The sequence below is a fragment of the Pristiophorus japonicus genome, chromosome 2, assembly GCF_044704955.1.
Source record: "Pristiophorus japonicus isolate sPriJap1 chromosome 2, sPriJap1.hap1, whole genome shotgun sequence".
Lineage (NCBI taxonomy): Eukaryota > Metazoa > Chordata > Chondrichthyes > Pristiophoridae > Pristiophorus > Pristiophorus japonicus.
The window spans coordinates 130,788,730-130,816,385 of record NC_091978.1 but is presented as its reverse complement, the minus strand read 5'-3'; the positions used below and the strand labels follow the sequence as shown (position 1 = coordinate 130,816,385).

Genomic DNA, 27,656 nt, shown 5'->3' with positions numbered 1-27,656 from the left:
TCAAATAAAAGGACATCCCCAGGCCCCAAGAACCTGGTGGACACATGCTGGCTCTTATGTCCCTGATTTAGCGACCATTCTCCCAATGCTGCCAGAACCAAGCAATCTTCCCAATTCCTGTTCTCGGTCCTGTGAACCTTTCCTGAGACTTCCTCCCAAACCCAACTCAAAGATCATGAGACCCCCTCTGAGTACTTATGAGCCTCTATACTGCATTCCCAGTGTTCCCTGATCCCAGAAATATTTCCAGAGCTCCCAGACCTTGAGAACTCTGTCTGCAATGCTCACAGATCCCAGGTCCCACTCCCAGTGATCCCAGATCTGTTATCCCTTACCCTGGAGATCCGCCCCACCTCAATATTCTTGAGCACTTTATCCGAGTACTTCCAGATTCCAGAGCCAACTCCAAGGCGACAAGTCAGTCTCTTTGGTATTACTACTACTTCTTAAAAAACTTCCAACTCCACAGTCTGCTAGGTTTTTAAATCAAATGTATTAAATTACAAAAACTGGTGTGAAAAATGAGCAATAAAATTAAAAATTAAAATTAAAACTGCTAAAAAAAAACTTTGCAAATGGAGATTCCCTTAGGCCCACTCCAGATTGGCACACAGAATGCACAACATTATCCCGTCCTAAGCAGATCGAAAATGGAGCACTCTCACATTTTGCGTGTGAACACTTTAGGCTGGCCTATTAGGCTGTCATGTAGCACAAAAATGGCAGAGATCTAGTGATATAGGTCTACGTTCTGATTTTCCAGACTCTAATCGCCTGCTTTGCTCTGGCACCACTGGCAATGGTGACTGCAAGATCCTCCTTTATACTTAATCAGTTTGGAGCTCCTCTGGATTTCACTTACCAAACCCCTATGGTGCTGAAAGAGATTTGGGGCTAGACTTTCCACTTCACATCGCCCATCTATCGCCCAAAACGGCCTTTTGACCAAAAAGTGGAAATTCAGGCTGTAACATCACAGAAAAATTATCTCCCCCACTTTCGGCTCACATTGCGGAGCTGATCGCTGAGGTGATCGCCTGTACATTGCCCAGTCTAACTTTCGCCGGGCTGATCGCTCACCGATAACATAGCTGGAGAATAGTTGATTTTCCTGGGCTTTCCTCACAGAACTGAGCACTATGGATGCCATTTTGACGCCACTTTGAATATCGGAGGAAGGGAGAAGGCTGCTAAAACAAGAGTGCTTACTAATTTGTGAGTTATTAAGTGTATTTTACAGATATATCCACTCAAGCCCGTGGGAATTATGCGGCTGCAAAACTGTTGCGTGTGCAGCTCATAAATGAATGCTTTGCATGAATTTACATTGTGGACAGTTACAGTTACAGTTACGGTTATTGCAAAACAATGGTTCCATTTGCATTAGCGTTGTTATATTACATCCTTGCCCGGTCTGGTCGGCCATTGTTTACGTTAATATGTTATTATGTTATTATAAAAAAATGCACAACAATTGTAAATTGTAAAATGTAATAAAACATTTTTACTCAAACAAAATTTATATTTTAACAACAACAGCAACCCAAACAACCCAACAACCCACCCACCCACTCACTCACCCTCCCACCCAACCTCCCCAAACCACACCCCAACAATAAACTATTAACAGCAAGAATAATAAACATTAACAATTAACACATCACCTGCGGCCATGCTTCTCTCCACGTACTTTAGCCGCACCCGCCCAATTTGGACCCCGGTTGACACCGAGACATTGTGGCCGTGCAACTGGCAACGGCAAGACTTCCTGCGTGGTGGGGGGACTGCTGGTGCAATCACCTGTTGGGGGGGTGTAGGAGGGGAAGGTGAAGCAGGGGGATCGCCTTCAGAGTCAGAAGGAATTGCTTCCGCCTGACCCACTTGTGTGCTGGCGTTTGCGGTCTGCGGCATCACGTCACGTTCAGGTGCAGGCCGTGTCCCACCAACAAGGCATTGGTGGTGGCGGTCTGCTCACGCATCTCCTCGAGCATCTGCTGTAACACCCGGGAGTAGGTCTCCATGAAGGCCTGCGTGAAGGCCACAAACGCCTGGAGATGGTTGCGACTTATCGCGATGGTCTCCTCGCACAGTTGAGCCAAGCCATCCATGCGATCGGCCAGGGTAGGCGTGTGCTCTACTCGCTGATGCGACCTCTGTGGGGTCTGCGAGGGCACTAATGTTCGCCTTGGCGTCGCCAGCTGCACGTCGCTTGGTCCCGCTGCTTCTTCCGTCGAAGATGCCAAAGTAATGGCAGCAGGTTGCACAGGTGATTCGTGCAGAGGCAGAGGGATGCTAGGGGCATCCTCCTCAGTTTCCACTTACTCCTCCACCCCCTCCTCCTCAGGCTCGGTGGTATCATCCTCCTCCTCCCCACCCATGGTGAGGACCACCTGCAATGGTGTAGGTTCAAGTCTGCACACTGGTGTTGTGGGACCTGCAAAACACAATTGACCTTATTGAGCTTATTAGAACAGAAAGGTGCACATTCTTGCATTGTGCTGGCATACGAAGGAGGAGCATCACTACACAATAAATGAGACCAGGAGATGTTACATAATAACGCATCATATGTTAGTACATATGGTAGTACATCTATGCGGAATTGAGTAACACAGAGAGTTGTGGAGGCAGGATTAGTCTGAGTTAGACAGATTGATTAAGAGGAGCGTACGTTCGTATATTGTCATGAAATGACGTTACATTACTTTAACACTGCTGGACACATTACTCACGTGACACATCAGAGGGCTCTGCAGTACCACGGGAGGTGGCCGCTCGACTGTGGCTCCCAACCAGAGCCGCAGCACGCTCCTCGATCTCACTTAGTGGCTGTAAGGTAGCAGGGCCCCCTCCCGTGAACCTCTGCTGGGCCCGGTTGTTCGATATCTTCCTCTGCAAAAGTTGCAAAGTGCATAGCATAAGCTCTGTGGTATAGCTACTATCATGGAAAGACATTTTCACAGTTATAACAAATATTGGGGGTAGGAGCTAATGATTGACACAAACATATCTCTAATACAATCTCCATTGAGGTCTGCAATGTCAGGAACTAATGTACAAAAGTGTCCCGCTGTGTACAAAATATATTTCAATCCAGGAGATAAGTAAAATTATAATTATAATGTTCATCAATACAATGTAAAATCTGTACTTACTCTTGCTGAGGCAACCATGTTGTTCCAACGCTTGCGGCAATGTCGGACCCCCTCACCTCATTGGATGCCGCAGAGACGACGTCTGCGATCTCGCTCCATATTTTCCAGTACACCTGGGATGGGGGTATCCCACCGCCACCCCGGGTTAACTCGCCCCACTTTGAATACACCTCCTGAACGAGGGCCTCGTTCGCCTCATCTGAAAAAGGCTTGGCCCTTTTGCGATCCCCCTCCACACTTTCAGATGAGGAAGACATATTGTAGAATATTGTAGAATATAATTTTAGTATTTACGTTTTTAAATTTTGTATTGACATTTTTAAATTTTATCTACTTTGGCTTTTAATTCTCTTCTCTCAGTATTATCATTTTTTTTAATTTTAAATCACTTTTCTCTTTTTCTACTCTTTTACTCACTCCAATATTTTCTCTCTCCCCACCACAAATGGCTTTCTGCGCATGTGTGGATGACCCCTGACCTCCCGAAACGCGGGAAAGGCTGTCAACCGAAAAAAAATTGCATGCGCAGAAGGCCGTTGCTAGAGAAGCTTTTGACTTAGAAACATAGAAAGTAGGTGCAGGAGTAAGCCATTCAGCCCTTCGAGCCTGCATCACCATTCAATAAGATCATGGCTGATCATTCCCTCAGTATCCCTTTTCTGCTTTCTCTCCATACCCCTTGATCCCCTTAGCCGTAAGGGCCATATCTAATTCCCTCTTGAATATATCCAATGAACTGGCATCAACAACTCTCTGCGGCAGGGAATTCCATAGGTTAACAACTCTCTGAGTGAAGAAGTTTCTCCTCATCTCAGTCCTAAATGGCCTACCCCTTATCCTAAGAGTATGTCCCTTGGTTTTGGACTTCCCAAACATCAGGAACATTCTTCCCGCATTTATCCTGTCCAGTCCCATCAGAATCTTATACGTTTCTATGAGATCCCCTCCCATCCTTCTAAACTCCAGTGAATAAAGGCCCAATTGATCCAGTCTCTCCTCATATGACAGTCCAGCCATTCCTGGAATCAGTCTGGTGAACCTTCGCTGCATTACCTCAACAACGACTTCCACATCGCTGGCCATTCGCTGGGCACACGTAACATCGCTGACCTTTTGCGTTGCCCATTTCACATCGCTGGCCTATCGCCGAGTGGAAAATCGCAATACAAAAAATGGGCGCTGTTCCAGCGATTGGTAAGGCTGAGACATCGACCATCGCTGGAACATTGCCCATTGTTTGGATTGCAATAGACAGCAAAGTGGAATTTCTAGCCCTTGGTGCCTAAATAGTCAAATTCACCAAAAAATGAAAATGAGGAATAAATGTGCTTTTTGTGCAGTATGATTGCCACACTCACTGAAAGGTTTGAAATAAAAAAGGGCGAGTTTGAGCATATACCCTGTTACCACAGCATTGCCCATTGTAGGGCAGGGGATAAGTCTATGATAATGACTTCTGTATTTGCATGAAACCAGAGTATCACTGAGCTGTTATAGGTGTAACACAAATAGTGAAAATGTGAGTCAGTGAGAGTTGCAGAATATTAAAGATGCAGTAAACTGTGGTGCAATTGGTGCAGCCTGAGGTTGTAGAATTCACTTCCAGGGTTACTAGTTGAGGCATAAATGATGTCAACACTCACAACTGAACTAGATAGTTGGATGAAGGAAAAAGGGATAAAGGAATGCAGGAACCCACCAGCTAAATATATTTTGGATTATTTACTCATATGGAGGGTAAATGCAGGCTGACTGGTCTGTTCCCATGCTGTAAGTTTGAAGTATTTCAATGTATTTCCTATATATTCCTTGAATTCTGCCTTCAGAGCCATCATTTTTCTGCTCACTCGCTGGTTGGAAGCAAACCCTTTCTTCTTGGTTTGGTAATGGTACATTGTTCCGAAAGAATGTATTATCATCTCATTCATATTTTGTTTTCAATCATGCAAAAGGTCCAGTTTTCATCAGTAACAATAATCAACAGTAAACATGTCACCACAATGATTTAAAGTAAAAATGTATTTAATTAAAACAATGTAAAATGTGTTTGATTTATACAGTCAGAGCTATCTCTGGCATGCCTAAGGACAGTGAACACAATTTTTAATATGCAGGTATCATGCTTTTATTTTCTATTATTAACAAAATGTCATAATTGCCGCGAGGTCATTGTATACATAGTTATAGATACATTTTACATTTGAATATATTGCACATTAGATTTAATCATTCATTTTATTTAAACAAAATAAAAGGAAAATACAGTATGGAATTGAAGACTGAATATATAGTACTAGGAGTGATATTTGATACATATATACAAATTAAGCTTTTGTTTGTTTAATATATGTGCATGTGAAACAAAATTACTTATGGTATTAACTGCTCTCAAAGGTTAGAAATAAGTTTCAGAACAGAGGTACATCTACACTCCAATTATTGACCTTCCTGATTATTTGCCACAGTTTTTGTGGAAAACATCTTGCATGAAAAGTCACAAAGCCTGTCTGACAATTCACTTCCTGTCTACATCAATCACTTCCCGTCTGACAAATACTTCCTGCCTACATCAAATACTTCCTGCCTACATCAATCATTTCCTGTCTGACATAAATTGACTTCACAGTTCAAGACAGATTAAGGTGGTCATTTCCAACTTCACCCCCTGGGTGGTGACCTTGGGGAGCAGCTCATTCACCCATTGTTGAGCCCACCTGACTTTTGTTCAAATGAGTGGATGATCTGCTTCACCAGGTCAGCACCAAGGCAGTGAAGTTGGAAATTACCCCCTAATTTAATTTTTGTTATTTGTATTGTTTGCATCTTCACTCTGTGCCTAAGGTACTATTCCGCCATATGTATTGATAACAGAATTTGGGGACTTTCAAATAGGAACATAGGAAATGCTAGATGAAAAAAAACATGGTCCATCTATTTTACTTTCTACTGTCCTGGTAGTCGCATGACATAACGATATGGAGGTGTTGACAATCGTGGCAATCAATCTTTATCAATTTGTCTAAAAGACGCAGACATCAGGCGAGGAAAACCTCCAGCGGTGGAAAGGTTTGACAACCATCGGTCCAAAGTCACCTGCTCCTCCCAAGCATTCCACGCTTCCCATATGTCATGTCTCAAATTACTCATATACTGTATCTCAAAATGTTATTTTCTGAAAGTAATCGTTCTAATTTGCAGTTGAATGAATCAACACTAACTGCTTCCATCGTATTTCTAGACAGCATGTTCCAGAGACTGGCCACTCGCTCACTGAAATAATGTTTTTGTAGATTAGTTTTGAATTTACCACCTTTCAGGCACAGGCTGTGTCCTCTGGATCTACTGTTCTGGATAATGTGACAGCTTATCATTGTCTACATTGTCTGGTCCCTTTAAAAGCCTAAAAACAGCAATCATATTACCTCTCAACACTCAGTTTTCATGTGAGAACCTGCAAATTTACATAATCGCTGGTCACAATCCAATGCCTACATCCCCTCAATCATTCTAGTTGCCACTTCTGTATTTTTCAATATCTGCAGTGACCAGAACGCTATTGCGGCTACACCAATCATTTATAAAGTAGCAGGATGTTGATCTTTTAATACAACACCTAATTTGCTTCACTCACTGCCACCGAGCATTGTTGCGATTACTTCAATTTATTATCAATCAGGACCACCAGAACTCTTTTATTTTTCAAATTTTCTTACCTTTTAAGTAGTAGCTCCTTCCTAGATTTTTTGTCCCCTATGCGAAGCATTTTGTATTTTTCCAGATTGAATTTCATCTGCCCCCGTCTGCCCAATTCTCAAGTATATTCAAATCCTCATGCAGCTTATCCTGTTCACTTTGGAGTCCACCAAATAAATGTTAATTTTCACCATCCTCTGAAGGTTTTCTTCCATTATGGTGGATAATGGAGGTTCTATTGCACTGATTATTTGGAAGACTAAATGAAGTATATGATTACATTTAGGGGATGCAGCTTGGGTTAACAATATATTTTTAACCATATTTCTCTTGTGTACATCTACCAATTTTGTTGCTTTTGCAGATTCAGCCCATCAACTCTTTGCTTCAGGACAGTGTTAAGGAAATGTTTGTGCTGTTTTATTTCATTTGGGTTGTGATCTTTGAATCATGTATTCATATATTTGCATCAAGCTACAAGAGAAACATATATCTCATGTACATTCCTTTTTTTATTTACGAAAAATAATCTTTTCAAAGTTCAGCTTGCGAAAATCAGATTTAAAATATACTTCAAGCATGACACTGCTGTGGAATCCATGGGTACTTGTAACAATTTTCAAAAAAATTCTTCAGAGAAAAATAAAAATACAAAAATTGGCCATCCTGTACAGCAAAAATAAAACTGATATTTACAATGAACAGTAGGAAGAAGTAAGGGGAAAATATCTTCTCACCATAAGCATTTATTCCAAAGAAGTTAATACCAACAATTACTTTTGCTTTCAGTTTTGTGTTAGGTATCCTAGCTTGACACAAGGCAGCAAAGTCCAAAGAATCTTCGTTTCCTCCTTCTCACTAGTGGGTATGGGGTCAGATTGAGGAGGCTGCTATCATCTGTACAGAAAATAGAGAACTGATGTTTAAATCTAGTTTTCAATATAGGGACAACATTGCCAAGATGGAAATAAGTAGATCGAGAAAATATGAAGCTTAGTTCAGGGTTGAACAAACTCAGAGAGTCAAGTGTAATAGCTAGGTATAGGAGCAAAATTGAGCAGGAAGGAGGAACTTGTATACAGGGGAAGACACAGCATCCTTGTTGATTCTCCAGGAATAACCTCAGGAAGAAAGCACATAAACTCTGTCTCAGTGGCAATCAAGAAAATCCATAGAGGCAGTGGGCAATTCCCCTCATCAATCCCATAAGCTGCTCCCAGTGAGACAATACACAGTCGAAAGGTAAACCAAAATATGGCAAATAAACGGAAGGAAGCCAAAATGTAGGAGGGCTAAGAATTTCACAAAAAGGAAGAAAAACAAGGAAGAGATTTTTCAGTTTCAGTTGTGAAGGGATTTGAGGGCATCCTAATTGAAATAAAGCACAGAAACTAAAGAGCTCTCAACACCAGTCTGTCCCACCACAACAGTCCTCTCTGAACCTCTAAACACGCAATATTAACCTGATCAGGACACTGATAACCTTCTCGCTGCTTGTCCAGCTAGGAACACCCTACCTGTTCAGGCATTGGTTAGCAGGACTATCTGGAGTAATTGGTTAGCAGGACTATCTGGAGTAATGGACTAGTGGGAAGAATTCAAAGCATCGGTGACATGTCTAGTCCTCAAGATCCCAGACTGGCTGATGAATTAGCAACAGCACCCTGCAGGCCTGCTGGCCCAGGTATCAGATTACTAAGTCTGCTAAGTCTGCTTCGCCTCAACTTCTATTGTCAAGCACGTCATCTTCAAGCCATCTCGATGCCAAAGAGATCCTACTTATTTGCCCCATAAGGAGGATAGACACTAGGCCACTAGACAAGTGATAAATGTTGGTTTGAAACCCACTAGATATGCAGCAGATACCAGTAATGTCTCATGAGCAGCAAAGTGAATAGCATAGTGCACCAGAAAACTTGTGGGCGCACTGCAATCATACACTTTATCATAGCATGGAAACACCATACCTCATTGAACCAGTTGGAGTGTGACACTGCAGAAGCAATTATTTGATTCTCTTCACTCAACCAAAATAGGACAATTTCATGGAAGGATCTATATAGGATAGTTTTCAGCATCTTAGTTACCTTGATGTGCTAAATGTCCAAGTTCAATAGCACATAATAGGTTTACTTGTCACCAGCTGCTTAATTCAGATCTTTCTGTATGGGGATTTAGCAAAGAGATGTATCTGCTGTGAAGAGATTCCCCTTCCAGGGCACTGAGTGACAGATTGGTGTTAGCTGAAGTGCTCTCTCCCTGTTTCCCCATGCTTGGCCCTGGCTCTCACGCATGGATTAAAGGAAACCCTTCAGTTACATTCCTGAGAGCTCCAAACCATGAAGGAAAACTGGTCACACATCTGATATGCCACAAGCTTAACCTGCATTGAGCCTTTGCTGTCACTGAAGACAGAGATGGAGAACATAACAACATAAGAACTTAAGAAATAGGACCAGGAGTAGGCCAGATGGCACCTCGAGCCAGCTCCACCATTTAATACGATCATGGCTGATCCGATCATAGATCAGGTCCACTTCCCTGTCCATTCTCCCTTACCCCTTATTCCCTTATCGTTTAAAAAACTGTCCATTTTTGTCTTAAATTTATTCAATGTCCCAGCTTCCACAGCTCTCTGAGGCAGCGAATTCCACAGATCCACAACCCTCTGAGAGAAGAAATTTCTCCTCATCTCAGTTTTAAATGGGCGGCCCCTTATTCTAAGAATATGCCCTCTAGTTCTAGACTCCCCCATCAGCGGAAACATCCTCTCTGCATCCACCTTGTCAAGCCCCCTCATAATCTTATATGTTTCGATAAGATCATCTCTCATTCTTCTGAATTCCAAAGAGTAGAGGCCCAACCTACTCAACCTTTCCTCATAAGTCAACCCCCTCATCTCTGGAATCAACCGTGTGAACCTTCTCTGAACTGCCTCCAAAGCAAGTATATTCTTTTGTAAATATGGAAAGCAAAACTGCACGCAGTATTCCAGGTGTGGCCTCACCAATACCCTGTACAACTGTAGCAAGATTTCCCTGCTTTTATACTCCATCCCCTTTGCAATAAAGGCCAAGATTCCATTGGCCTTCCTGATCACTTGTTGTACCTGCATACTAACCTTTTGTGTTTCATGCACAAGTATCCCCAGGTCCCGCTGTACTGCAGCACTTTGCAATTGTTCTCCATTTAAATAATAACTTGTTCTTTGATTTTTTTTCTGCCAAAGTGCATGACCTCACACTTTCCAACATTATACTCCATCTGCCAAATTTTTTCCCACTCACTTAGCCTGTCTATGTCCTTTTCCAGATTTTTTGTGTCCTCACACATTGCTTTTCCTCCCATCTTTGTATCATCGGCAAACTTGGCTACGTTACACTCGGTCCATTTATTCCTACTCTTTGTTTTCTGTTCGTTAACCAATCCTCTATCCATGCTAATTTATTACCCCCAACCCAGTGATCTTTTACCTTGTGCAGTAACCTTTTATGTGGCACTTTGTCAAATTCCTTCTGGAAGTCCAAATACACTACATCCACTGGTTCCCCTTTATCCACCTTGTTCATTACATCCTCAAAGAATTCTAGCAAATTTGTCAAACATAACTTCCCCTTCATAAATCTATGCTGACTCTGCCTGACCGAATTTTGCTTTTCCAAATGTCCTGCTACTGCTTCTTTAATAATGGACTCCAACATCTTCCCAACCACAGATGTTAGGCTAACTGGTCTATAGTTTCCTGCTTTTTGTCTGCCTCCTTTTTTAAATAAGGGTGTTACATTTGCAGCTTTCCGATCTACTGGGACCTCCCCAGAATCCAGGGAATTTTGGTAAATTACAACCAGAGTACCTTTGCTTATCTCATACAGCCTTAAAAATCTGTGTTCAAAGTAAAGTTGGCATCCATCAAAAGCACAAGTACAAATGTAATCAAATATTGGGACAGATGCTCATTGTGTCTTTGAATCAATAGTTTGAGATATTTTCTTAATATAACTGCAAACTAGGGGAATCCATGATCATATCTCACTGTTGAATGGAGTACAGTAGACTCCTCCATGTGATAATACAAGGAAATATGTTGAAGTGTTGCTACTATAATGTTCTGGAGAAGCATAACATTATGTTACTCCAGAAATTCAGTTGTGTCTAACTACTGGTGGTATGGTATAAGGGGCAAGCTTGAATTAAACAGACTAGTATATTTTGTTGTCATACACATATTCAAACAAAGACCGTACATACCAACCAGCTACATTTTAGATGGACAACATTTATAACCCTGCATCTTGGTTGTCTGAATTTACGCCGAAAATCAGCAGAATTTCTGCTCAGAGCTGCATATCATCGGAGGATAGGAACATATAAACAGGAGGCTATGAACATATCAACAGGAGGATAGGAACATATATACAGGAGTAGGCCTTTCAGCCCTTCAAGCCTGTTCCACCATTCAATTAGATCATGGCTCATCTGTACCCATCTTTTCTCCACAACATCTTGATATCCTTACCTAACAAAAATCTATTAATCTCAATCTTGAAAATTACAACTGACCCAGCATTCACTGACCTTTGGGGTGAGAGTTCCAGATTTCCACGACCATTTGTGTGAAAAAGCACTTCCTAATTTTACTCTTAAATGGCCCTGCTATAAATTTAAAGTATTTCCCCTTGTCTGGATTCCCCCACCAGATGAAATAGTTTTCCTGTATCTATCCTATCGAATCACTAAAACATGTCAAAAAACACAATTAGTTCAGCCCTCAACCTTCTAAATTCAAGGGAATAAAAGCCAAGTTTATGCAACCAGTCCTCATAGAACCTTTAAGTGCCAGCATCAGTTCTGATGAATCTGCACTATGATCCCTTCAAGACCAAAATATCTATCCTGAGGTACAGTCCCCAAAGATGGACGCAGTATTCCAGATGAGGTCTGACCAAGGCTCTGTGCAACTGAAGCATAAATTCCTCATGATTACATTCCACTGGTTGGCCCATAGTTCAGTATAATAAATGGAGTCCACTAGCCCCTCCTCCATGTCATAACACTAATCACTAAAAGGCTAGTGCACAGGTACAAAAAGTAATCAAAAAGGCTAAAGGAATGTTGGCTTTTATTACAGGGATTTGGAATTTGATTAGTCACCATGGCCCATTTCACTTTGTAATACATGCACTGTTGCCCTGGGCAGCACAGGAGAGGGGGAGGAACTCTATTTTTACAGGGGAATCTACAAAAATCACAATGAAAACTGTCCTGCTCCACTCCTTGCTCATTGAGCCGGCACTAACACTCCCAGTTCCTACCTGTTTGCTTCTACATTGCTGCAGGGACAAAATCTGCTGCAGGCTGGGCAGTAACTCCTGATCTTGTGATATTTTGCTCCAACAGTGTGCAGCAATGTTTGATCCAGGGCAAAGCAGTCACAGCATCATGTGGGAGTCAGGAGCAACATGGAGGAGTCAATGAGGGATGGAGTGGCCAGTGTAAACAGAGGGGTAAGCGGAGATGAATGCCAATTTGATTCGGGGCTCAGAGGAGAGAAGTGACAGTATGAGCTGTGGAAGAGCGTGAAGAAGAGTGATTCTATGATCTGAGGGTGGTGGGACTTGGGTCTGCAGAGGATTTCCCTCCTGTCCATCCGTGTTGCCACCGCTTCCCAGGATCCCCATGGGGAAGAAAGTAGTAGGCCCCAGGAAACAGCAGTAATGCCTCTTAGAATCACCTATGGATTCCTACATTCCAGTCCCACTTAACTTCTTGAATATGTCTTGGTATTCTGATATTCAGCATGCTTCTTCTGCCCCTCTTCTGCTGCTGCAGTTGGGCTTTTGTAATGGGGAACAAATAAATGACAGACCAATTGAACAAATACTTTGGTTCTGTCTTCACAAAGGAAGAAACAAAGAACCTTCCGGAAATACTAGGGGATTGAGGGTCTAGCGAGAAGGAGGAACTGAAGGAAATCCTTATTAGTCAGGAAATTGTGTTTGGGAAATTGATGGGATTAAAGGCCGATAAATCCCCAGGGCCTGATAGTCTGCATCCCAGAGTACTTAAGGAAATGGCCCTAGAAATAGTGGATGCATTGGTGATCATTTTCCAACAGTCTATCGACTCTGGATCAGTTCCTATGGACTGGAGGGTAGCTAATGTAACACCACTTTTCAAAAAAGGAGGGAGAGAGAAAATGGGGAATTATAGACCAGTTAGCCTGACATCAGTAGTGGGGAAAATGTTGGAATCAATTATTAAAGATGAAATAGCAGCACATTTGGAAAGTAGTGACAGGATCGGTCCAAGTCAGCATGGATATATGAAAGGGAAATCATGCTCGACAAATCTTCTAGAATTTTTTGAGGATGTAACTAGTAGAGTGGACAAGGGAGAACCATATGTGATGTATTTGGACTTTCTAAAGGCTTTCGACAAGGTCCCACACAAGAGATTAGTGTGCAAAATTAAAGCACATGGTATTGGGGTTAATGTACTGATGTGGATAGAGAACTGGTTGGCAGACAGGAAGCAGAGAGTCGGGATAAATGGGTCCTTCTCAGAATGGCAGGCAGTGACTAGTGGGGTGCCGCAGGGCTCAGTGCTGGGACCCCAGCTATTTACAATATATATCAATGATTTAGATGAAGGAATTGAGTGTAATATCTCCAAGTTTGCAGATGACACTAAACTGGGTGTTGGTGTGAGCTGTGAGGAGGATGCTAACAGGCTGCAGGATGACTTAGACAGGTCAGGTGAATGGACAAATGCATGGCAGATGCAGTATAATGTGGATAAATGTGAGGTTATCCACTTTGGTGGCAAAAACATGAAGGCAGAATATTATCTGAATGGCGGCAGATTAGTAAAAGGGGAGGTTCAACAAGACCTGGGTCTCATGGTACATCAATCATTGAAAGTTGGCATGAAGGTACAGCAGGCGGTGAAGGAGTGGTGCGGAAGGGAGGGATTCAAATTCTTGGGACATTGGAACTGGTTCTGGGGGAGGTGGGACCAGTACAAACCGGACGGTCTGCACCTGGGAAGGACCAGAACTACTGTCCAAGGGGGAGTGTTTGCTAGTGCTGTTGGGGAGGGGTTAAACTAATATGGCAGGGGGATGGGAACCTATGCAGGGAGACAAAGGAAAGTAGAATGGGGGCAGAAGCAAAAGATAGAAAGAAGAAAAGTAAAAGTGGAGGGCAGAGAAACCCAATGCAAAAAGCAAAAAGGGCCACATTACAGCAAAATTCTGAAGGGGCAAAGGGTGTTAAAAAGACAAGCCTGAAGGCTCTGTGTCTCAATGCGAGGAGCATTCGCAATAAGGTGGACGAATTAACGGCGAAGATAGCAGTTAACGCATATGATGTAATTGGCATCACAGAGACATGGCTCCAGGGTGACCAAGGCTGGGAACTCAACATCCAGGGGTGTTCAACATTGTGGAAAGATAGACAGAAAGGAAAAGGAGGTGGGGTGGCATTGCTGGTTAAAGAGGAAATTAATGCAATAGTAAGGAAGGACATTAGCTTGGATGATGTGGAATCGGCATGGGTGGAGCTACGGAATACCAATGGGCAGAAAATACTAGTGGAAGTTGTGTACAATAGTAGTGAGGTTGGGGACAGCATCAAACAAGAAATTAGGGATGCGTGCAATAAAGGTACAGCAGTTATCATGGGCGATTTTAATCTACATATTGATTGGGCTAACCAAACTGATAGCAATGCGGTGCAGGAGGATTTCCTGGAGTGCATTACGGATGGTTTTCTAGACCAATATGTCGAGAAGCCAACTAGAGGGCTGGCCATCCTAGATTGGATGATGTGTAATGAGAAAGGACTAATTAGCAATCTTGTTGTGCGAGGCTCCTTGGGGAATATGGTAGAATTCGTTATTAAGACGGAGAGTGACACAGTTAATTCAGAGACTAGATTCCTGAACTTAAGGAAAGGTAACTTCGATGGTATGAGACGAGAATTGACTAGAATAGACTGGCGAGTGATACTGAAAGGGTTGACGGTGGATAGGCAATGGCAAACATTTAACGATCACATGGATGAACTTCAACAATTGTACGTCCCTGTCTGGAGTAAAAATAAAATGGTGAAGTGGCTCAACCGTGGCTAACAAGGGAAATTAAAGATAGTGTTAAATCCAAGGAAGAGGCATATAAATTGGTCAGAAAAAGAGCAAACCCGAGGAGTGGGAGAATTTTATAATACAGCAGAGAAGGACAAAGGGTTTAATTAGAAGGGGCAAAATAGAGTATAAAAGGAAGCTTGCTGGGAACATAAAAACTGACTGCAAAAGCTTCTATAGATATGTGAGGAGAAAAAGATTAGTGAAGCCAAAGTAGGTCCCTTGCAGTCAAATTCAGACAAATTTATAATGGGGAACAAAGAAATGGCGGACCAGTTAAACAAATACTTTGGTTCTGTCTACACGAAGGAGGACACAAATAACCTTCCGGAAATACTAAGGGTCCGAGGGTCGAGTGAGAAGAAGGAACTGAATGAAATCCTTATTAGGCGGGAAATTGTGTTAGAGAAATTGATGGGATTGAAGGCCGATAAATCCCCGGGGCCTGATAGTCTGCATCCCAGAGTAGTTAAGGAAGTAGCCCTAGAAATAGTAGATGCATTGGTGATCATTTTCTAACAGACTACCGACTCTGGATCGGTTCCTATGGACTGGAGGGTAGCTAATGTAACACCACTTTATAAGAAAGGAGGGAGAAAGAAGGCAGGTAATTATAGGCTGGTTAGCCTGACATCAGTAGTGGGGAAAATGTTGGAATCAATTATTAAAGATGAAATAGCAGCACATTTGGAAAGCAGGAATGGGATCAGTCCAAGTCAGCGTGGATTTATGAAAGGGAAATCATGCTTGACAAATCTTCTAGAATTTTTGAAGATGTAACTGGTAGAGTGGACAAGGAAGAATTGGTGGATGTGGTGTATTTCGACTTTCAAAAGGCTTTTGACAAACATAGAAAATAGGTGCAGGAGTAGGCCATTCGGCCCTTCGAGCCTGCACCACCATTCAATGAGTTCATGGTTGAACATGCAACTTCAGGACCCCATTCCTGCTTTCTCGCCATACCCCTTGATCCCCCTAGTAGTAAGGACTACATCTAACGCATTTTTGAATATATTTAGTGAATTGGCCTCAACAACTTTCTGTGGTAGAGAATTCTACAGGTTCACCACTCTCTGGGTGAAGAAGTTTCTCCTCATCTCAGTCCTAAATGGCTTACCCTTTATCCTTAGACTGTGACCCCTGGTTCTGGACATCCTCAACATTGGGAACATTCTTCCTGCATCTAACCTGTCTAAACCCATCAGAATTTTAAACGTTTCTATGAGATCCCCTCTCATTCTTCTGAACTCCAGTGAATACAAGCCCAGTTGATCCAGTCTTTCTTGATATGTCAGTCCTGCCATCCCGGGAATCAGCCTGGTGAACCTTCGCTGCACTCCCTCAATAGCAAGAATGTCCTTCCTCAAGTTAGGAGACCAAAACTGTACACAATACTCCAGGTGTGACCTCGCCAAGGCCCTGTACAACTGTAGTAACACCTCCCTGCCCCTGTACTCAAATACCCTCGCTATGAAGGCCAACATGCTATTTGCTTTCTTAACCACCTGCTGTACCTGCATGCCAATCTTCAATGATTGATGTATCATGACACCCAGGTCTCGTTGCCCCTCCCCTTTTCTTAATCTGTCACCATTCAGATAATAGTCTGTCGCTCTGTTTTTACCACCAAAGTGGATAACCTCACATTTATCACATTATACTTCATTTGCTATGCATTTGCCCACTCACCTAACCTATCCAAGTCACTCTTCAGCCTCATAGCATCCTCCTCGCAGCTCACACTGCCAGTCAACTTAGTGTTATCCGCAAATTTGGAGATACTACATTTAATCCCCTCGTCTAAATCATTAATGTACAATGTAAACAGCTGGGGCCCCAGCACAGAAACTTGCGGTACCCCACTAGTCATTGCCTGCCATTCTGAAAAGTACCCATTTACTCCTACTCTTTGCTTCCTGTCTGCCAACCAGTTCTCAATCCACATCAGCACACTACCCCCAATGCCATGTGCTTTAACTTTGCACATTAATCTCTTGTGTGGGACCTTGTCGAAAGCCTTCTGAAAGTCCAAATACACCACATCAACTGGTTCCCCCTTGTCCACTCTACTGGAAACATCCTCAAAAAATTCCAGAAGATTTGTCAAGCATGATTTCCCTTTCACAAATCCATGCTGACTTGGACCTATCATGTCACCTCTTTCCAAATGTGCTGCTATGATATCCTTAATAATTGCTTCCATCATTTTACCCACTACCGATGTCAGGCTGACCGGTCTATAATTCCCTGTTTTCTCTCTCCCTCCTTTTTTAAAAAGTGGGGTTACATTGGCTACCCTCCACTCCATAGGAACTGATCCAGAGTCTATGGAATGTTGGGAAAATGACTGTCAATGCATCCGCTATTTCCAAGGCCACCTCATTAAGTACTCTGGGATGCAGACCATCAGGCCCTGGGGATTTATCGGCCTTTAATCCCATCAATTTCTCCAACACAAATTCCCGACTAATAAGGATTTCCCTCAGTTCCTCCTTCTTACTAGACCCTCTGACCCCTTTTATATCCGGAAGGTTGTTTGTGTCCTCCTTAGTGAATACTGAACCAAAGCACTTGTTCAATTGATCTGCCATTTCTTTGTTCCCAGTTATGACTTCCCCTGATTCTGACTGCAGGGGACCTACGTTTGTCTTTACTAACCTTTTTCTCTTTACATATCTATAGCAGCTTTTGCAGTCCATTTTAATATTCCCTGCAAGCTTCCTCTCGTACTCTATTTTCCCTGCCCTAATCAAACCCTTTGTCTTCCTCTGCTGAGTTCCAAATTTCTCCCAGTCCCTGGGTTCGCTGCTATTTCTGACCAATTTGTATGCCACTTCCTTGGCTTTAATAATATCCCTGATTTCCGTTGATAGCCACGGTTGAGCCACCTTCCCTTTTTTATTTTTTACGCCAGACAGGGATGTACAATTGTTGTAGTTCATCCATGCGGTCTCTAAATGTCTGCCATTGCCCATCCACTGTCAACCCCTTAAGTATCATTCACCAATCTATCCTAGCCAATTCACACCTCATATCTTCAAAGTTACCCTTCTTTAAGTTCTGGACCATGGTCTCTGAATTAACTGTTTCATTCTCCATCCTAATGTAGAATTCCACCATATTATGGTCACTCTTCCCCAAGGGGCCTCGCACAACGAGATTGCTAATTAATCCTTTCTCATTACACAACACCCAGTCTAAGATGGCCTCCCCCCTAGTTGGTTCCTTGACATATTGGTTTAGAAAACCATCCCTTATCCACTCCAGGAAATCCTCCTCCACCGTATTGTTTCCAGTTTGGTTAGTCCAATCTATATGCATATTAAAGTCACCCATGATAACTGCTGCACCTTTATTGCATGCACCCCTAATTTCCTGTTTGATGCCCTCCCCAACATCACTATTACTGTTTGGAGATCTGTACACAACTCCCACTAGCGTTTTCTGCTCTTTGGTATTCCGTAGTTCCACCGATACCGATTCCACATCATCCAAGCTAATGTCTTTCCTTACAATTGCATTAATTTCCTCTTTAACCAGAAATGCCACCCCGCCTCCTTTTCCTCAAGTTCCCACACAAGAGATTGGTGTGCAAAATTAAAGCATATGGTATTGGGGGTAATGTACTGACATGGATAGAGAACTGGTTGGCAGACAGGAAGCAGAGAGTCGGGATAAATGGGTCCTTTTCAGAATTGCAGGCAGTGACGAATGGGGTGCCGCGGGGCTCAGTGCTGGGATCCCAGCTATTTATAATATACTTTAATGATTTGGATGAGGGAATTGAGTGTAATATCTCCAAGTGTGCAGATGACACTAAGCTGGGTGGCGGTGTGACCTGTGAGGAGGACACTAAGAGGATGCAGGGTGACTTGGACCAGATAGGTGAGTGGGCAAACGAGTGGCAGATGCAGTATAATGTGGATAAATGTGAGGTTATCCACTTTGATGGAAAAACACGAAGGCAGAATATTATGTGAATGGCGGCAGATTAGGAAAAGAAGAGGTACAACAAGACCTGGTGTCATGGTACATTAGTCACTGAAAGTTGGCATGCAGGTACAGCAGGCAGTGAAGAAGGCAAATGATATGTTGGCCTTCACAGCTAGAGGATTTGAGTATAGGAGCAGGGAGATCTTACTGCAGTTGTACAGGGCCTTAGTGAGGCCTCACCTGGAATATTGTGTTCAGTTTTGGTCTCCTAATCTGTAGGATTCACAAAATTCTACGAACTCCTACTCAATAGACATGTATCTGGAATTTAAAAGGGAACTATGTTAGACTTTTGGAGGAGAAATGTGGACAGAAATATCTCACTATTAGGCGCCTTTGGACTAAACTAGGGCTTTTTAGATTGAGTTTGGAAATTTTAAATTGTATGCTGGGTCTGCATAGGGAAATGGGATCCTTATAGGGCTGCTAACCCACCTGGGAGGCAGGCCCCAGGGAGACATTAGCAGTCTAACAAAAGCCCACTTACCAAGGACCCAGATACATACATATTTTAATAGTTCTTAAAATGGCTATACAGAAAAACCCTGACATCAGCAAAATACACAATGGACAGTATCAAGACCTGATTACATTCTAATAGCACCATTCGAAAACTGCATCAACACCTTTGGGAATCTTGTATCATGCTAATGCTCAATCAGCCCACCAAAATTCTCACAAAGGGATCACATTAGAATTGATCAGCCTGCCAAAACCGCACAAAAGCAGTCATCAAAAATGAATTGTGCACCCGAGTTTTGGCGCGAAAGTTTAAGCAGCCTCTCAGGTATAACTGGGGGCCTTGCTGGTAGCTTGGGCGGTAACCTTTGGGCTGAGGAAACACTTTTGAAGAAACGTACCCGAGAACACTCTGGAAAAGCACTTGGACTCTGGGCTCTTTGACTCTGGATTTGAAACATCTAACTTGCCACACGAGGTTACAGCAACGCAACAAGAAGAGTCACTGAAAAACCAACAATCATCCAGCGCTGACTCAAGGAAAAAACTTATTTCCCATCAAAATGTCGACCAGTGCTAATACCGAAGACACCGCAACCAGCCAAGGAATCCACAAGATTGAGGAGAAAGAAAGCAGCGTGCAACTGGTCTAAACTGTGGAGAAATCCTTTGGTGAGCATAGTCCCTGCGATTTCAGAGCCTAACTTAGTTAGTGTAGTGGTGGGAGGTGGGCTTTTTTTTCTTTTCACTGCATAACCTCTATACCTGTTGCGTATACGTTTTCCCCCTTTTTCTGTACATTTTGTTATATGCTATTAAGTTAATTAGTGTGGTGTGCTATTTTCTAAATAAAATATTTGTTCTTGCACCAAACGGTTGTCTGTCTACATCTATCACATCCCCTAAATAATTCCAAGCCCTAGAACCAGGGAGTGGGACGATTCGAACCGTTAAGGTCAGAAAAGGCTGACAAACCCACCACCACCTACATAACGGCGAGCCAGGTAGGAGCTTGGTACAAAGGATGTGAGGATGTAGACTCGGATCTGGTGGAAAGAACAAAAATGGAGGATAGAATCTCTGAATATATATTTAAGAAAGTAAATATTACCAAAAAGTGGGTCATAAGCCTGTTATGGGCTGAGCGTCCAGTGGACGCAGCTGCTAAGTGGACCGAGAGCAAGGACCATAAAAGGTCAATAGAGAAGGCTATTTGGTTGGTCTACCACCAAAGACAGATCCAGTTGCTGGATAGGCAGGTCAAGAAATTGGTAGCAGAGCTTCGGGAATCCGAAGAGCACTCAGCCATAAGGGCTATGGCAGGGGAGAAAATGTTTGAGGAATTAACTAAACAAAAGCATAGCAGATTACAGCTAGAGGAGACTCACAGGAATAAGCAGGACTATTTCCAATGCCAAGTAACAGAGGCAAAGGAGAATGAGCTAGCGCTGCGGGGGGAAAATGCCCGCCTAACAAAAGTAATAAGAGAACAGGAGGAGAGGATACGGGATGTGCAGGCAACCTATAAAGTAGCCAGTAGCAAGCGCTTTGGGGTGGAGGATCACGGGCCCTGTGAGGCCAAGATAAAATGTTTAACCCAGGCCCTATCTAATGCTAAGGGGATGGTATGCCTGATAAGCCCAAGCGCTCCTAAGGGAGACGTGCAGGAGCAAGGGGGAGTAGAGGGGGAGAGGGATAGAGTGGCAGAAAGGGGCGTCCAACCACTGCCTATAGCCCTACCGAGGTTAAGCCTGGCAGTACAGAGAGAGCGCGGCACCGAGGAAATACAAGGGGTGTCAGGACCGGGGCCGATGTGCCCAATCCGACAACAACAGTATGGTGACGGCAAAGGTGGTCAGGGACAAGGGGCCCTGGAAAACCAATTTGTAATCCCCCATGGAACCCAGCAGTTCCAGGCAATGGTAGCTCATTTAGAAAAGTTAACCCCTCAAGGGGACCCCTCGGTCCATTTTATGGACATAGAGCAGGCAGCCGGTATAAACGGCTGCGATGAGACCAAGCAGGTTAAAATGTTGCTTTTCTCCTTGGATGGCAAGGTATACCAGGCCCTCTCTGCAGATAGCAAGAAGGGGCAGCGCACATACGCTGTGATCCAAGAAGAGGTGTTCGAGGTTCTGGGCCTAAATGATGGAAGTCCGTTTTCCCGGGTCGAGAAAACCCTGCAACAGGCAGGCGAAACTCCACAGGCTTTCACAGACAGGTTGTGGCCCATCTACAAGAGAGCATGTGGAGGAGATCTCAACCGGGAACACCTGGACAGGGAACCAACAGCTCGCTGGCTTCGCAGCCTAGTAGCTAACTGCCTGCCACGAGTAAAGGCTAAAGCCAAGCTGTGGTTCGACCCCAGAGACCCCACCGTTACCGAGGAGTCAGTGGTTAGACTGTTAACCCTGGCTTACCGCAACGGCACAGGGACAGTTGAGGCCCCACAAAAAGGAAAGGTCCACGAGATCCAGCCCAGTAATTCCAGGAGAGAATGGCACCAGGAACAGGGAAGCCCTTCTAACTCAAAGAGTACGTGCTATGGGTTCGGAAAAAGTGGACACTGGCGTAAGGATTGCCGAAATCCTTGGAAAGACAGGGCAGGAAAGGAATCCCCACCCTTAAAGGATTCCCCTGCCATAAAAGGTTTAGCAGCCCTGGCCCAAAAATCTGGACCTGTGGCACACAATCTCTCTGGCAGTTTTGATGAGATTGTGGCCGCGCTTCGAACTATGATAATGGGCTCAGGGAAGGTAGCTGTAGCGACCTCTCAGCTGTGTTGCAAATTAGATTGTTCCAACTCATGTGAAAACTCGCAATCTGCCTGTCTCAGCCTGTAATCTCTGCTCCTTTTCTTACCTAAGCCACAATGTAGCAGGATGGTCGCAGGTGTCTGCAGTCTGCAGCTCGGTCACCTAGCTTCTAATTTGAAGGGAATGTAAAAAATTCACCTTTAAAACATGGTCAATAAGAACTGATACTTGCCTTGGTTCTTTAATGGTAAAGGCATAGTCTCCCTGAGTTTGCTTAGAAGATTTTTCATTTCTCGTATGTCTCTGTAGAAACATAAAGAGCATAAATTATAGAAGAAATAAAGCAACACAATTCAAATGGAAAATGTTTACTAACCTTTCAATATTTTCTATATCTGCGGAAACATGCCACGAATATGGTTGAAGATCTTGGAGAGGTGAAGATGATGTATCTTCTAAAATCGGAGCTTTGGAACTCTCTTCCTTTCTACTGTCTATTACTTTGGGGACTACCAAGGAGTCCTTTCCTTTAAAATTCAAAAAAGGAACACATGACAGCAGTGATCATACTTGATAGCCACTGTTTACCTTTTTTGAACCACTATTAAATAGCAACTTGAAGATTCCAATAAATAATAGCTCAGTAACAAAATTCACTTCTACCTAAATATATTGAAGCAATAGCAAACATTACAGAAGAATCTGACCAGACTAAATAAATGTTGATTTATATAGGATTACATAGGATTACATAGGCTGTAAGGCACAGAAACAGGCCATTAGGCCCAACCAGTCCATACCAGCATGTATGCTCCACTCGAGCCTCCTCCTATCTTTCCTCATCTAAATTTATCAGTGTAACCCTCTATTCCCTTTTCCCTCATATGCTTGTCTAGCCTCCCCTTAAATGCATCTATACTATTCGCTCAACCACTCCCTGTGGTAGCGAGTTCCACATTCTCACCACTCTTTGGGTAAAGAAGTTTCTTCTGAATTCCCTGTTGATTTCTTGGTGACTATCTTATATTGATGGCCTCTAGTTTTGCTCTTCCCCACAACTGGAAACATTCTCTCTCTATCCACTATCAGAACCTTTCATAATTTTAAACACCTCTATAAGGTCACCCCTCAGCCTTCTTTTTGCAAGAGAAAAGAGACCCAGACTGTTCATCCTTTCCTGGTATATATATCCTCAAATGTCTTGTATCATCCTTTTAAATCTTCTCTGCACCCTCTGCAGTGCCTCTATATCCTTTTTATAATATGGCGACCAGAACTGTACACAGTACTCCAAGTGTGGTCGAACCAAGGTTCGATACAGGTTTAGTATAACTTCCCTACTTTTCAATTCTATGGGCCCAAGTTTCCACACGCGCCTAGAACGGCGCAGTCCCGAGCTGGGCGCCCGTTTTTCGCGCCACAAAATGCGCCTAAAAAAATCCTCGGTATTCTCCGCCTACTTGCAGGTCCTCTGGCCCTCGGCGCAGCCAACACGAGCTGTGGGGGGGCGGAGCCAGGTCCCTGCGCTGAAAACAGTGCCGGGACCTCTGCACATGCGCGCTACAGTGGGCACGCAAGTGCAGTAGCTCCAGGCGCCGAACTGTGTGGGAGGGGCCCGAAGCACGCAGCCCCTAGCCCTGGCTGAATGGCCTCACTGGGGCTGCGTGAATAAGGCTCCTCCCACGGCCAGCTCCTGCTCCCCCCCCCCCCCCCCCCGACCAGACCCGACACTCGCTCCCTGCCCCCCCCCTGCCTCCGGACCAGACCCGACACCCGCTCCCCCCCCCCCGGCCTCCAGACCAGACCCGACACCCGCTCCCCGCCCCCCCCGCCTTCGGACCAGACCCGACACCCGCTCCCCCCCCCCCCGGCCTCCAGACCAGACCAGACCCGACACCCGCTTCCCCCCCCCCCCGCCTTCGGACCAGACCAGACCCGACACCCGCTCCCCCCCCCCCCGGCCTCCAGACCAGACCAGACCCGACACCCGCTTCCCCCCCCCCCCGCCTTCGGACCAGACCAGACCCGACACCCGCTTCCCCCCCCCCCGCCTTCGGACCAGACCAGACCCGACACCCGCTCCCCCCCCCCCCGGCCTCCAGACCAGACCAGACCCGACACCCGCTCCCCCCCCCCCCGGCCTCCAGACCAGACCAGACCCGACACCCGCTTCCCCCCCCCCCCCCGCCTTCGGACCAGACCAGACCCGACACCCGCTCCCCCCCCCCCCGGCCTCCAGACCAGACCAGACCCGACACCCGCTCCCCCCCCCCCCGGCCTCCAGACCAGACCAGACCCGACACCCGCTCCCCCCCCCCCCGGCCTCCAGACCAGACCAGACCCGACACCCGCTTCCCCCCCCCCCCGCCTTCGGACCAGACCAGACCCGACACCCGCTTCCCCCCCCCCCCCGCCTTCGGACCAGACCAGACCCGACACCCGCTCCCCCCCCCCCCGGCCTCCAGACCAGACCAGACCCGACACCCGCTCCCCCCCCCCCGGCCTCCAGACCAGACCAGACCCGACACCCGCTTCCCCCCCCCCCCCCGCCTTCGGACCAGACCAGACCCGACACCCGCTCCCCCCCCCCCCGGCCTCCAGACCAGACCAGACCCGACACCCGCTCCCCCCCCCCCCGGCCTCCAGACCAGACCAGACCCGACACCCGCTTCCCCCCCCCCCCGCCTTCGGACCAGACCAGACCCGACACCCGCTTCCCCCCCCCCCCGCCTTCGGACCAGACCAGACCCGACACCCGCTCCCCCCCCCCCCGGCCTCCAGACCAGACCAGACCCGACACCCGCGCCCCCGCCCCCGACTGACCCGACCCGCGCTCCTGTTCCCGCTCCCCACCCCCCCGACTGGACCTGACCCGACCCTACCCGCACTCCTGTTCCCGCTCCCCGCCTCCCCGACTGGACCCGACCCGACCCGCACTCCTGTTCCCGCTCCCCGCCTCCCCGACTGGACCCGACCCGACCCGCGCTCCTGTTCCCGCTCCCCGACTGGACCCGACCCGACCCGCGCTCCTGTTCCCGCTCCCCGACTGGACCCGACCCGACCCGCGCTCCTGTTCCCGCTCCCCACCTCCCCGACTGGACCCGACCCGACCCGCGCTCCTGTTCCCGCTTCCCGACTGGACCCGACCCGACCCGACCTGCGCTCCTGTTCCCGCTCCCCGCCCCCCCCGACTGGACCCAACCCGACCCGCGCTCCCGCCCCCCGACCCGACCACCCCCCCCCCCCCCCCACTGGACCCGACCCGACTCCCGCTCCCAGACTGGATCCGACCTGACCTCCCCCCCTCCCTTCCTCCCCTCTCCCTCCCTCCCTCCCTCCCCTCTCTCTCCCTCCCCCCCCTCTCTCTCTCTCTCTCTCTCTCCCGCCCCTCTCCTCCCCCTTCTCTCTCTCTCCCTCCCTCCCTCTCTCCCCCCCCTCTCCCTCCCCTCTCCCCCCCTCTGTCTCCCTCTCTCTCTCTCCCCCCTGAACCGAACCGAACCTCCCCGACCCGACCCAACCCAACGCCACCTACCTGTAAATCTGGTGCTGGGGACGGGCCCTGCCCGAAGTCTCGGGCCGGCCCGTTCAGCCTTCGGTCCCGAAAGGCCTGCCTGAAGCACTTTCACACAGGTAGGAAGATGGTTTATTTAATCTTTTCTTTGCTTATAAATGTTTATTCAGGTTGGATTTATTTGTATAATATTTGTATAAGTGTAAATAAGGATTTATTATAGAATTTAATGACTTCCCTTCCCCCCCCCACCTCATTTTGGACGCCTAATTTGTAACCTGCGCCTGATTTTTTAATGTGTAGAACAGGTTTTTTCAGTTCTACAAAAATCTTCACTTGCTCCATTCTACTTTAGTTTGGAGTACATTTTCACTGTGGAAACTTTCAAATCAGGCGTCAGTGGCCGGACACGCCCCCTTTTGAAGAAAAAATTCTGTTCCAAAGTAGAACTGTTCTACCTGACTAGAACTGCAGAAAAAAAATTTGGAGAATTGCGATTTCTAAGATAGTCCGTTCTCCACCAGTTGCTCCTAAAAATCAGGTGCAAATCATGTGGAAACTTGGGCCCTATACCTCTAGAAATAAACCCTAGTGCTTGGTTTGCTTTTTTATGGCCTTGTTAACCCGTGTCGCTACTTTTAATAATTTGTGTATTTGTATCCGAGGTCCCTTTGTTCCTCTACCCCACCTAGACTCTCACCCTCCAAGTAATAAGTGACCTCCCTATTCTTCCTACCAAAAAGTAATACCTCACATTTATCTGTGTTGAACTTCATTTGCCAATTATATGCCATTCTGCAAGTTTATTAATATCCTCCTGTATTTTGTTGTATTCCTCCTCAGTATTGACTATCCCCCCCAATTTGGTGTCATCTGCAAATTTAGAAATTGTGTTCTCAGTTTCAAAGTCTAAATTGTTCATATAAATTGTGAACAACAGTGGCCCCAGCACTGATCCTTGTGGAACACCACTACTCACCTTCTGCCACTGTGGTTATCTATCTTTTACCCCTTCTCTCTGCTTTCTGTCTTGAAGCCAGCTAGTTATCCATTCTGCTACTTGGCCCCTGACTCCACATTCTCTGACCTTGTTCATCAGTCTATTATGGGGTACCTTATCGAAGACCTTTTGAAAATCTAGATAAATTACATCTACTGCATTACCATTGTCTATGCTCTCTGTTACTTCTTCAAAAAAATATTTTTAGTTCTTAGGTGTTCTTCTATTTTCTCCTTTAGCAGGGATTCCATTATTTTTCCTACCACTGATGTTGAGCTGACTGGTCTATAATTCCCTGGACATGATATATCCCCCTTCTTAAATATAGGCATTACATTAGCTGTCTGCCAGTCCTCTGGCATTACACCTTTTTATATAATGGCTTTGCTATCTTTTCCCTAGATTCTTTTAAAATGCATGGATGCAATCCAGTGGTTTTATCCTCTTTGAGCTTGATTAGTTTATTTAATATATCCGCTCTTTTTATTTTAAATGCACTTATCTCATTACAAATCTCTTCATCCAATGTCATGTCCACCTGTACTATCTCCCTGGTAAATACTGAAGCAAAATAATTATTTAATATTTCTGCCATCTCTCTATCATTACTGTAGTATTATCCTATCTATCCCTTAATGGCCCTATTCCTATCGCAACCTTCCTTTTTTATTGATGTGTCTGTAAAGTATTTTATTATTTTGTTTTATTTCTTTGATAATTTAATTTCATAGGTCCTCTTTGTCTTCCTAATTGGTTTTTTTTGTCTTCTCTCCTAATCGCTTCATATTCTCCATTATCATGCACTCTCCTGCTGTCTATGTACTTAATGTATGCCTCTTTCCTTACTCTCATTTATAGTGAGGTGTGGAAGTATTTCGTGCCAGGTTCATTCCCATAGAAAAGAGGAAATAACAAGGAAAAAGGCAAATTTGAAAAAATGAACAACA

General features: G+C 45.2%; 1 protein-coding gene across 2 annotated transcripts in view; it reads right to left on the bottom strand.

Annotated features, from left to right (window-relative positions):
• Positions 1-7,587: 7,587 nt before the first annotated feature.
• The window catches only part of rgs7bpa (regulator of G protein signaling 7 binding protein a), a 170,030-nt gene continuing 149,961 nt past the window's right edge, over positions 7,588-27,656 (bottom strand). The window contains exons 5-8 of one of the 2 annotated variants that reach the window (XM_070862566.1): positions 24,954-24,973; positions 22,575-22,698; positions 22,431-22,501; positions 7,588-7,745 (exon numbers count right to left, since the gene is read on the bottom strand). In XM_070862566.1, the coding sequence (XP_070718667.1) occupies positions 7,654-7,745; positions 22,431-22,501; positions 22,575-22,698; positions 24,954-24,973 (307 nt within the window). In that variant the 3' untranslated portion in view covers positions 7,588-7,653. Of the gene's footprint in view, positions 7,746-22,430; positions 22,502-22,574; positions 22,726-24,953; positions 24,974-27,656 lie in introns of both variants that reach the window. The other variant, XM_070862565.1, reaches the window with a different exon arrangement.